General features: G+C 43.0%; 1 protein-coding gene across 2 annotated transcripts in view; it reads right to left on the bottom strand.

The window, feature by feature from the left end:
- Positions 1 to 2918: 2918 nt before the first annotated feature.
- The window catches only part of TPCN1 (two pore segment channel 1), a 38422-nt gene continuing 28526 nt past the window's right edge, over positions 2919 to 12814 (bottom strand). Inside the window, exons 22-27 of one of the 2 annotated variants that reach the window (XM_060690434.2) lie at positions 12118 to 12164; positions 11233 to 11301; positions 9600 to 9684; positions 8261 to 8400; positions 8073 to 8153; positions 2919 to 7145 (exon numbers count right to left, since the gene is read on the bottom strand). In XM_060690434.2, coding sequence (XP_060546417.2) covers positions 7023 to 7145; positions 8073 to 8153; positions 8261 to 8400; positions 9600 to 9684; positions 11233 to 11301; positions 12118 to 12164 — 545 coding nt within the window. In that variant the 3' untranslated portion in view covers positions 2919 to 7022. The remainder of the gene's footprint in view (positions 7146 to 8072; positions 8154 to 8260; positions 8401 to 9599; positions 9685 to 11232; positions 11302 to 12117; positions 12165 to 12814) is intronic. The other variant, XM_060690442.2, reaches the window with a different exon arrangement.

Here is a 12814-nt window from a genome sequence, read left to right as displayed (position 1 = left end):
TTTCCTTCCTTCCTTTCCTTCCTTCCTGTCCTTCCTTCCATCTTTTCCTTTCTTTTTTTTTCTTTCCTTTCCCTTCCCTTTCTTTTTTCTTCCTTTTCCTCCCTCCCTTTCTTCTTTCTCTTCCTTTTTCTTTCCCTTCCTTCCTTGCCTCTTTCTCCTTCCTTCCTTGCCTTTTTCTTTTTTCTTTTTTCTTTCCTTCCTTCCTGTCCTTCCTTCCATCCATCTTTTCCTCTTTTCTTTCCCTTCCCTTTTTTCCTTTTTCCTCCCTTTTTTCTCTTCCTTTTTCTTTCCCTTCCTTCCTTGCCTTTCTCCTTCCTTCCTTGCCTTTTTCTTTTTTTCTTTTCTTTCTTTCCTTCCTTCCTGTCCTTCCTTCCATCCATCTTTTCCTTTTTCTTTCCCTTCCCTTTTTTCTTCCTTTTCCTCCCTCCCTTTCTTTTCTCTTCCTTTTTCTTTCCCTTCCTTTCTTGCCTCTTTCTCCTTCCTTCCTTGCCTTTCGTTTTTTTCTTTCTTTCCTTCCTGTCCTTCCTTCCATCTTTTCCTTTTTCTTTCCCTTCCCTTTCTTTTTTCTTCCTTTTTCCTCCCTCCCTTTCTTCTTTCTCTTCCTTTTTCTTTCCCTTCCTTCCTTGCCTCTTTCTCCTTCCTTCCTTGCCTTTCTTTTTCTTTCTTCTTTCTTTTTCTTTCTCTTTCCTTCCTTCCTTCCTTCCTTCCTTCCTTCCTTCCTTCCTTCTCTCTCTTTGTGCCTTTTACTGTTCCTCTTGTCTTTTGTCACTGACAGCCCGTGGATTTCAAATCAGCCTAAGTCAGCAATTACACAGGCTGGGCGTTGACCAAGCTGTTGACAGGTGGCTGGCTGCTTAAAACTGACTTCACAATCCACACGTCAGCTAGAAGAAATACTGAAGTAGGTTTCTTTTCAACCAAGAGGTTGTCCAATTTCTTCTTCATAACTTCCAGCGTTGGAGCAGCCACAACTTCCGGTGGCAAGCAGTTCCACCGGTTAATTGTCCTCACTGTCAGGAAATTCCTTCTTAGTTCTAGGTTGCTTCTCTCCTTGATTAGTTTCCATCCGTTGCTTCTTGTCCTGCCCTCAGGGGCTTTGGAGAATAAGGGAAAAGTTAAGGGATGGTGGCCCAGATTCTACAACTTTGCTCATTTCTGTAAATACATTTAACTTCCGCTTGAGCTTATCTATGTTTAATGATCTACCTCAAAGAACCCAAATGCTGTTATTTACCTTCCCATTTTGATGTAAGTTGTCAATTTAACTAATAAAGAGCATCGATCAATTACAGCATTTGGATGTTTCTGTGAAACTCCCAAGTTTTTTTAAAAAAATTATATATTTATTTATTTATTTGTTTGTTTGTTTGTTTATTTATTCAAATTTCTATACTGCCCTTCTCCTTTCGGACTCAGGGCGGTGATCAGCCAAAGTAAAACACTTTATATACAAAAGTTAAAACAGATTTAAAATAATTAAATAATTTGGCCCATAATTTAAAACATTTCAATTGAAAAACCAATTTCAAATTTTAAAAACCCCATCATAAAATCAGGACAGCCCGGCTAACTGAAAGAGGTAGGTTTTAAAGGCCTACTATTTATTTATTACGTGTATTTATATGCCGCCATTCTCCCGAAGGACTCAGGGCAGCAGACACAAGTTAAGAAACAAGTACAATAAAATCCCATTTTAAACCAAATAACTAATTAATAGTAAATAATAAAGCCCGGAATCAGAGTTAGCCTATTTGTTTGAACAACCAAGTCTTCAGGTCCCGACGGAAGGAACGGAGATCAGGAGCCGTCCGGAGCTCGGTAGGTAATTCATTCCAGAGGGTGGGAGTACCCACAGAGAATAATAATTTTTTACTACCGGTTCTGTCGGCGTGGCTTGGTGGGCATGGCAGGGGAAAGATCCTGCAAAACCCCCATTCCCTCCCCACTCCTGGGGGAAGAATCCTGCAAAATCCCCATTCCCTCCCCACTCCTGGGGGAAGGATATTGCAAAATCTCCATTCCCTCCCCACTCTGGGGCCAGCCAGAGGTGGTAATTGCCGCTTCTCCGAACTACTCAAAATTTCTGCTATCGGTTCTCCAGAACCTGTCAGAACCTGCTGGATTTCACGCCTGGATATATATTTATATTTCAATCAAAACACAATTAAATATGGTTTGAGTACTGGAATACTTGGGTATCAGACAATAAAGTGGTACACGGTACCAAAGAAACTTAATGTCTTCAAATGCCTGGAGACAAATCAAAAACTTTCCTGAAGGTAGTTTGAGATAATGGGTCCTTTTTTTCCCCTTCTTTTTTTTTCTTTGCAACTCGCAATAGTTTCTTGATGTTGTCTTTATTTTGTCCAGCCGTACACAAAAAATCTATCTAGGATCCTGTTTGGAAATCTACTCATAAAACACATAAATGATTAGTCTGGAAGAAGGCAGGATTTTGACTTATCAACTGGATGGATTGGTTGAATATACAGGCAATCCTTGATTTACGACCACAATTGAGCCCAACATTTCCATCACTAAACGAGACAGTTGTTAAAGTGAGTTTTCCCTCATTTTACGACCTTTCTTGCCAGAGTTGTTAAGTGAATCACTGCAGGTGGCATGGTTGTTAAATGAATCTGGCTTCCCATGGGCTTGGCTTGTCAGAAGGTCGCAAAAGGGGGTTGTGTGAGCTCCGGGGAAATTGCAACCGTCATAAAGACGAGACGGTTGGCAAGAATCCGAATTTTGACCACGGGGATGCTGCGGTGGTCATAAGTGTGAAAAATGGACATCAATTACTATTTTCAGTGCTGTCGTAACATTGGTTACTAAATGAATGATTTTAAGTCGAAGTCTACCTGCATGTAAATATAAATATAAATATAAATATAAATATAAAAAGAGAGATGCAGAAAAAGGGTTAAAGAGGTTTATTAAATGTTCTGTAAACAACTATATAATACTGTTTCAGACATTGTTATATCAGTCATACAAATTTCCCCGTATCCAAAATTCACCGTCTCTTTCCTACCCCCCTACGAGTGATTGTCTTTGGAATTTAAGAGCAAAGAGAAAAAAGTTATTTAGGAAGGAACATCCCTGCGTTCTTTTGAAGTTTTTGTTTTCCTTCCAAGAGACTCCGAAAAGAAGAACTTTCTGGAGTCGTTTCTAGCTTATATCCTAAACGAGAATAAAAATAACAAAAACATGCCAAAAATTTTTTAAAAAATAACCCATTTTACTCGGTATGGAGTTTCCAGCATCTCTTATTGCGGAAGGAAATCTGAAATTATATACTTTTTCATTTACTATCCAGGCTGATGGTAGGGGGAAAAAAAAAAAAGAATTTAGTGCTTATTTGTGACGTAACTGTAGTGTCTCAAAATAAGGAGTGTGTTTCCTTCCAGTTATTAGTGTTTGAAATACTAAAATTAAGCTCGGCAGCGTTCCATCTTGCTCGATGCTAAGTGGAAAAAGGATATTGCTGTCGATCGGGGTTTCTCAAAGCTTATCAAATTTGAAAATGTGGGGACTTCAACTCCCAGAATTCCCCAGCCAGCATGGGGAATCCATACATTCTCCAGATGGAGAAACTTTAAACTCTAGATTTTGACATCATGGATCTTAGCCAAACCATTGTGCGAAGGATGGGCTTAGAATGGTACCCAACAGATTCTCATTAACTGGCCTGTGTGTGTGCAGCATGCAAAACACACCCCAAATTTGGGTTGTTGACGGACGAGCAAGAAAACTCCAAATTATAAACATGGTCAGCATTCATTTCCATTTAGTGACGCCAACAAAACGGTCAGTAAGCCAGATAAGGATCACCCGTGTTTCTGTTTTAAAAAAATAAAACAAACCGAGAATGTACAAAGCTAAGCGTCGCTTCAAATCCAAAGCTTAAAAAAAAAAAAAAACCACGCTTCGGAGTTGTGTTGTGTGTCCTACAAACGCCGGCAGCTCTGTCAAGAAGCTCGTCCAAGGGTTTGTGCATTGTCACCGCAAAAATCCCAGGAAAATGTGTGTTCCGATTAGAAAGGGCTGATGGGGGGTACGTAAGGTGCTTTGGGGATCTATAGGCACACGCTGTAGGCACCTCCTCCCTATTTTAAAATTTTACTTCTTTTTAATTCATTATTTTGCAAGTCCTGGGAAAGGCAGCTTTTTTCCCCCCACACACACACAAATAAGGGGAGATTTACTCATTCTCAAATTCCATTTTCGCCAAAGCATTGCGAATCCCTTGATGCAGGGGTCTGCAACCTTAAAACACTCAAAAGAGCCATTTGGACCCGTTTCCCACAGAAAAGAAAACACCGGGAGCCACAGAACCTGGGTGGGCGTGGCCAACTCGACATCACTCACTTCCACCAGTCACATGATCCCCCTTAGCCACGCCTACCCAGCCGGTCATTAGGGCAGAGAACCAGTTGTTAAAAAACACCGGGAACCACAAAACCCTTTTGACATCTCTCTCTCCTTCCTCACCCCCCCTCTCTCTGTATCTCTCTGTCTCTGCCCCGGCCACTTCTCCATCCCCTGCCGTCGCCCTTTCCTTCTCAGGCCAGGCGAGGAGTAACTGGGAGGGGAGGGCGAGGGGTGGGATCACCCGACAGGGAGTCCCAGCAGAGGGCCCAAAGAGCCGCATGCAGCTCTGGAGCCGCAGGTTGCCGACACCTGCCCTAATGAATGTTTATTAGAAAACCTTCCATCTGTTTTTTTGCTTCAACCTATCCAGTGGTGGACCGCTGCCGGTTTGGGCGAACCGGTAGTTGCGATCTGCGAGTGCCCAGGCACAATCCTGTCCTATATCACTGTGTTGTTTGACGCCGGATACATGTGCGGACGGGGCGTGTGAGTGAATTCCCGTGTTTTGTGATGCTGCACTCATGAGCGCTCGCTGGGCAAGCCACTGTTACGGTATGCGACCCCCACCTTTGAAACTATCGCTTTTTAAAAAAGAATTAACAAACTTGATTGATACAGCAGGAAGGAATGGCTTCCCTGAATTGACAACATAATGCCCTCTTGAACCAATAGTGTATTTTTTTTTTTAAGACGCCCCCTTTCCTCTCCTCAAAGCAACCTTTTTCAACCTGGAGGAACTCCAGATGGGTGGGCTTCAACTCCCAGTCGCCCCCACAGCCCAGGAATTCTGGGAGTTGAAGTCCACAGACGGACGTGGCTGAATTGTGGCTATCTACTACCTTATAAAATATTTGCATTCTTTTTTTAGGACGAGAACAGACGTTGAGTGCATCATAGGTGCAGGAACTCTTTTATCTCCTCAACTGGGTGTCTTCTGTTAAGTGTTAAAGACTACAAGGGCAATCTTCCACAGCCATTAACGTAGCTCAGGGAGGTACATTCGGAGATGCCGTCATAAAATTGAGCTGCTTAAGAAAAGGAAATCTCATTTATGGTGATTGTTTTATCTCAAACCCATCCCTTATTCGGAGATCAGCTTGGGAGTAAAATAAACTCGTCCTCCCTCTAACAAGTGGAAAATAATTTAGCCCCTTCAAAGCCAACCCTTCTCCATTTATTTATTTAGCGTGGAAATCAGCCTGTTGTTTTTAAACGAGGAACTACGCCAGAGAGTTAGCAGATGTGAGAAAACAAATTTTCTAGGTTTGCCATCCTAAAATTACAGAAGGGACAAGGGTCTTTTTTTTTCTTCTGCTTATAAATTGGCAAGGGGGGAAAAAAAGCAAATTCCGTTTACCGTTTGCTAATTAGCAATCGAGATTAACAGAAGGAGGCAAAACCTTAACACTTCTTTGCCTATTGTGTGTTTGCCAAACAAAGAACGCTCGACAAATCTGCTTGCTGGGTTTCTCTCGTGGCGGAGAGATCGACTGAAGAGATCCCCAAGCTTGGTAACCGACGAAAGGAATTTCTGCGGAAGCGGAATCCGAAATAAAACCTGATAAAGACACCCTGATTCCGAGGTCACTTCTGTCTTTTCTGTCACAAGAATTATTGCTTTTCTATCATGCCTATCATCAATCGGGGGCTTCAGGCTTTAATGCAGTGCCCCTTTGGCAGCGTTTTAGGAGTTAATACAATTGGCTTTTCGGCAGGATTGGTTCAAGGTTTAATACAACGCCTACTGGCCCGTCCCGCTGCAAATGTTCAGATCCCAGAATGAATCGTTATGCCAACGCAGGACAAAATTTGTGAGCAGGATAGAGTCTTTTAAACCTTTCCAGGATCTCACTGAACCAAAAACTCATTTTTGCTAGGAAGATGCTACGAATCTCAGTTGGTCCCGGGTTCTTGCTACGTTTGGGTAAAAACTGCGCCAAGCAAATCACCGGAGTACTAGCAGTCTTTACAGATGCCAAGGAACAACGAAGGGGTGGGAGGTGGAAATCGAAGGAGTAGTGTAAAACGAATTTGCGTTACTTCACTCATCTGCAGTTAGTGCATCGCGGATTACAGAGAGCGATGTAGTTGATGCTTGGCGATTCCACCGGCCTTCTTGCCATTTTTTTTTAGCCGATCTCGACTGCTGATGGAAGACGGCGTGATGGGTTACGCCAGGATGCATGCATTTTGTATTTTCTCTCCTGCTGGGCTGTCTCCGCTGGCAAACGGGGCCGGTTTTCAGCCCTCTAATCTATGTCACCTCCACCACAGCAACTGGCCTTTTGCCACAGCAGCCACAAGGACAAAAATGAAGAGGTCTTCTTCAAAAGAAGGGCCAGTGGTCCTTCGGTCAAGGAAGGACTTTGCACGAGTTTCCCGTTGCAACGACCGCAAGGTGAAAAGTTCTTCCAGACATACTCCACGCCTGATGCCGAAAGAAAGGAGAAGACCAACATTTTTTAAAAATAATAATGATAAAAATGGTTGTCTTCTCCCTCACAAGATCTCAGGGTCCTGGCTGGAGATTTCAAGAGATTAGGACCATTAAAGGAAAATCTGATTGAGGGGAGGCTGGTAAGAGACCACCGCGCTGCCAAGCCCAGGCTCAATGCATAGGAGAACCGGCTTTCCTGATTAAGCCGAGTTTAAATGATGGTTTGCGAACGCTGCCGGAGGGCAGGAGGGTGGAAGGTCTGGTTGAGCAACTCCTCGTCTTCGTGCCAAGAAAGCTCTCGTTCCTCCCTTCTGGAATGTTCTTCGTACCACTCCTGAGAACGGAAGACCGGCGTCATGACGCTAAACCATGACAAGAGTGCCCACCCGCCCAGGGGGAAAACAAAACAGGAGCCATGATACCTGGCGGACCCCAAAAATGTTTGTGGAGGTCAAGCCAGGAATCGGATAAATACAGGATACAGAGTAATAGAGTTGGAAGGGACCTTAGAGGTCTTCTAGTCCAACTCCCACTCAAGCAGGAAATCTTTTTACCATTTCAGACAAATGAATATCCAATTTCTTAAAAAGCTCCAGGGAAGGGCACCCATAATTTCCAGTTAAGTCCTCTCCTCTCCTCTCCTCTCCTCTCCTCTCCTCTCCTCTCCTCTCCTCTCCTCTCCTCTCCTCTCCTCCCCTCCCCTATTCTATTTCTATTCTAATTCTGTTCTATTTTTATTTCTATTTCTATTTCTACTCTACTCTACTCTAATTGATTCCATTCCATTCCATTCCATATTTCTATTCTATTCTATTGTATTCTATTCTATTTCTATTCTATTTCTGTTCTATTCTTATTTCTATTTCTACTCTGCTCTACTCTACTCTAATTGATTCCATTTCATTCCATATTTCTCTTCTCTTCTCTTCTCTTCTATTCTATTCTTATTCTATTCTAATTTCTACTCTACTCTACTCTACTTGATTCCATTCTATATTACCTATTCTATTCTATTCTATTCTATTCTATTCTATTCTATTCTATTCTATTCTATTCTATTCATCCCATCCCATCCCATCCCATCCCATCCCAGGCAGTCCATGTATGCATATTGGTACCCATGCATAGACTGCTCTTCAGTTACCCACCATAAAATTACTGCCCAAGTCAACCTCTGCGGCACTGATGTCCAGAGAGCTCCAGGTGTTACCATCTCTGCAACTCCTGTATCTACCTGTATCTCTTCTTCGTACCAACCTACCTGTATCTCTTCTTCGTACATTTTCATACTTAAATCACTTTTGGTCCTTGATCGTCGGCCCAGGAACAGCATGGCGGTTTGCTAAAGCAATTAGACCATAATAAATGGTTAGAAGGATCATCTCGGCTAGATGGGAGGACTATTTTATGTTCTACTCTGAAGAGCTGTCCCCAGTCTCATCGACTCACCCGGTGCCTGTCCATCTGGGAAACGACCTTGAGGAGTTGGCTAGCTGCCAAGTTGTCACCTTGCCTCCCATAGGTCTCAGCTAGGCCCCCAATTTCTTCCTTGGAGACCTCCCGCTCAAAGACAATCCCGCTGTCTTCTGCTGGAGAAACCAATCAAGGATGTTAGATAACAGGAGGAGAAGGAGCTACCCCAAAAAATGTCCAGATTTGGCGTTAGTCAGCATTCCCTGGCACATCTATGGAGATTCTCAGCCATCCAAGTCATGGTTGTCCCAAAGGTGCTTTTGCAGGAGGCAACTGGACGTTCTGGGTTTTCTCCGAAGACGTTCCGCTTCTCATTCAAGAAGCTTCTTCAGCTCTGACAGGATGGTGGGGAATGGAAGGATTGACTCCTTGCAGACAGCTGGTCATTTGCATTAAGATGTCAGCAATCCAAACTACATTCGTTCCAGTGCTGACATAAGGAGGAGAAGAGGGGGCAACTGGCAAGAGGACGCTTGACTTTTCACCTACTTATTTTCCCTGAAGATAATATCTCCTACGAGATGGGATGGAAGGGGGGACATTCCTGGGAGCTGAAGTAGTAGATATGGGGAGAGTGATTTGGAAGATGGCCAATGAGACGCAGAGAATTGGGGAACGGAAAGGGAAGGTTTGGGGTCAGGAAGTCAGTGTTGGCTACGACGTAGTCGGGAACAGATTGTCGTGCTTAATAAATGAAAGATTTCATCAAAGACTATTTGTTTGGAAATGCAATTTATTTGAGACGACACCGAAACCTGACATAAGAAACCCATCAGGACTAAATTCAGCAGTCCATCTGCATTTCAAAGACAAAGGCCACTGTTTTGAAGACAGCGAAGTCCACATTTTGGACAGAGATGCTCGCTGGTTTGAAAGAGGGGTCCAAGAGGCCATCTGGGTCAAAACTGAACAGCCCTCTCTCAACAGAGGGGGAGAGATACGACATCATCTATGTCCAGTCCACAACACAAGAGTTCCAAGATGGCTCCACAACCATTTGCACCACTCAGGTGACTCTAAGGGCACAGATAAACCTCCAGGTGGCCTCAACGACCCTCTAAAAAGGATGCAAATGACCAGCTGTCTGCAAGGAGTATAAATCCTTCCATTCCCCACCATCCAGTCCAGAGCTGAAGAAGCTTCTTGGGTGAGAAGCGAAACATCTTCGAAGAAAAACCAGAAAGTCCAGTTGCCTCTTGAAAAAAGAAAAAAAAAAAACACTTTTGGGACATTCTAATCTAAGCCTTACATACGGGAGGAAGACGGATAGAAAGGAGTCCTGTGATACAGCAGAGAGCAAATATCTCCCACATACCTTCTGAATCCTGATTCTTGCGGGCATAATTCATGCGGAACACAAATGCTTCCAGTATAAAAGCGACTATGATTGTCATCACCACCTTGGGGGGTGTGGGGGGGTGGTCGGGAGAGAGAGAGAAAAATACAAAGTCAGTTGTAATGTGACTGCTAACATCTTGGTCGTTTGACTTTTGGTGGCCAAGCTATTATGGTGCTTTCCATTCTGGCTTTATCTTAATTTAATGTATTATCACCTATATTGTATTATTTGCATCACTTACACACATACCCACACGCACTGCTGATGTTTTATTCAAATTATAATTGTGCTTCCGTGTATAATGAATTTTATTCGTGTTGCCTATCGGTGACTCCATGACTTAGACTGTAGATGCCATATGCTAAATAAATAGAATAGAATAGAACAGAAAATAGAATAGAATAGAGAATAGAAAATAGAGAATAGAATAGAAAATAGAATAGAATAGAAAATAGAATAGAATAGAATAATAGAAAGGAGAGGAGAGGAGAGGAGAGGAGAGGAGAGGAGAGGAGAGGAGAGGAGAGGAGAGGAGAGGAGAGGAGAGAAGAGAAGAGAAGAGAAGAGAAGAGAAGAGAAGAGAAGAGAAGAGAAGAGAAGAGAAGAGAAGAGAAGAGAAGAGAAGAGAAGAGAAGAATGGAAGGGATCTTAAAGGTCTTTTAGTCCAACCCCTTGCTCAGGCAAGAAACACTATACCATTTCAGACAAATCTTCTCTAAATTAATAAATTCCACTGAAAAATTGGGTGTATTTTAGGAAGTACAAGAAGCTTCCTTAATTATCGTTTTTCTTTTTTCTACCTGTATTGCTCTTGCACTTTCCCTTTTTATCTTTTTCTTAACTTTATCTATTGTCATGTTTTATCTTTTATTTCCCAGAAACATTTCCAATAAAAACATAAAGGTAAAGGTTCCCCTCGCACATGTGTGCTAGTCATTCCCGACTCTAGGGGGCGCTGCTCATCTCCGTTTCAAAGCCGAAGAGCCGGCGCTGTCCGAAGACGTCTCCGTGGTCATGTGGCTGGCATGCCAAAGGCGCACAGAACGCTGTTCCCTTCCCACCAAAGGTGGTCCCTATTTTTCTACTTGCATTTTTGACGTGCTTTCAAACTGCATCGAAACCTGACACTGCTACCGTTTCCCTGAAAATAAGACCCAACTGGAAAATAAGCCCTAGCATGATTTTTCAGGATGCTCGTAATATAAGCCCTACCCCCAAACTAAGCCCCAGTTAAGATTGTCAGCCAGATGGATGTATTTAGTACCGTATTTTCCCCAAATTAAAACCTAACCAGAAAATAAGCCCTAATGCATCTTTTGGAGCGAAAATTAATATAAGACCCGGTCTTATTTTCGAGGAAACATAGTAGGTTGGCAGAAGCTGAGACAAGTAACGGGAACTCAGTCCGTTATGCGGTGCTAGGGATTCGAACCGCTGAACTGCCGACCTTTCGATAGACAAGCTCAGAGTCTTAGCCACTGAGCCACCGCGTCCCATAATAAAAACATACAAAACAAAAAGAAAAAAAAATCAAATAAAAAGGACATTGTGGCAACCGTCATCTGAAGATGCCTCTCGTGACTGAAGGATCTTGTTCGGATCTACTCACCATGGTCACGATGTAGAAAATCATGAAATACAGACGGCTCCAGTGAGACGTTTCTGAGGTGACCCCTTCCTAAAAAAAAAAACCACAGGAAAATGAGATCTGTTGAGGAATTCGCAGAGCAACCGTAGAGTAGCCAGGGTATGCACATGAAAGCGACTGAGAGCAGTTGCGAATAATCACAGCCAACACACAGATACACTGAGTTGTGTTTACTTTTAGGAAATAGTACTAAGGCACAGTCCAATAAGCAGTCCAGGTCATACACAGATAAAGCAGTAGATAGTAAAACAATAGTCCAGGGATATTCCAATAACTAAGTCTTCTTACCAGTCGTCGTAGTCATACACAATAAACAGTTGCAAACAGTAGCAAACACAGCAAAGAGCAGTAACGATCAGCACAGAGCAATAATGATCAGCAAAGAGTAATGCTAATCAGCAGAGAGAAACAAACCATGTTTCAAGCTTCCTCTTAAGGACATTGGCTACAGAGCTAACCAATCAGGACACAGTATGATGCAATCCAGCAATACAGTCTTAACGCTATATTGAGGTTTATATATTGCCAATCCAACAAGTTAGGTAATCATCATTTCCTAACAAGATCTTTACGTGATTGGCAGTAGACAGGAACCACGAAGCGACGCTTCCCAATTTATAAGCCTTGTTCAGTTCATCCTCATCTTACAAACATCTGTTTAGCGACCATTCAAAGTTATTCTTAGCTATCGATGGGGTTCTAAGCATTACTCATATTTGCCAGTACTTTCTTTGGCTTATTCATTGCAATGTTGTGCAAACCGAAAGGGCCACCAAAGATGGTGGTTTTTAGGCGACACGCGATAGCTCCAATGCATAAGGGGGGGGGGGGGTTCTATAGACTTACCATGACGATGTACCAGTCGTTCACTACCGTCAACTCAAAGAGAGTCACTGCGTAAAAAAAGTGAAAGGGAAGAGATAAGAAACAGGAAACAATTCAAGGACCCTTGAAGGTCATTCACAAACTTCAGCTGGTAGTAAAAGAGCCATGTTGGCACAGTGGTTAGAATGCAGGATTTCAGGCTGACTCTGCCCACTGCCATGAGTTCGACGGTGACAGGCTCAAGGTTGACTCAGCCTTCCATCCTTCCGAGGTCAGTAAAATGAGGATCCAGATTGTTGGGGGCAATAGGCTGACTCTGTAGACCACGTAGAGAGGACTGTAAAGCACTGTGAAGCGGTATATAAGTCTATGTGCTATTGCTAACTCTGCCCACTGCCAAGAGTTTGATCCTGACCGGCTTAAGGTTGACTCAGCTTTCCATCCTTCTGAGGTCAGTAAAACGAGGACCCAGATTGTTGGGGGGGGGGGGGCAAGAGGCTGACTCTGTAAACCACTTAGAGAGGACTGTAAAGCACTATGAAGCAGTATATAAGTGCTATTGCTATATATAAAAGGGATAAGGCTTCAATCATGAGTTATGCCTGCCATCTTGACTTTTTTGCCCCTTTCCTGGTTTTGACCAGGAAAAAAAAAAACACAGAAGAAAACTGTCTTGCTCACGATTGGAATTGGAATATTGGACTTTTAGCTACACATG

The sequence above is a fragment of the Pantherophis guttatus genome, chromosome 17 (genome assembly GCF_059756535.1).
Source record: "Pantherophis guttatus breed Tessera chromosome 17, ASM5975653v1, whole genome shotgun sequence".
Classification (NCBI taxonomy): Eukaryota; Metazoa; Chordata; class Lepidosauria; order Squamata; family Colubridae; genus Pantherophis; species Pantherophis guttatus.
The sequence above is the reverse complement of the archived record's forward strand: the minus strand, read 5'-3'. Positions and strand labels throughout refer to the sequence as shown.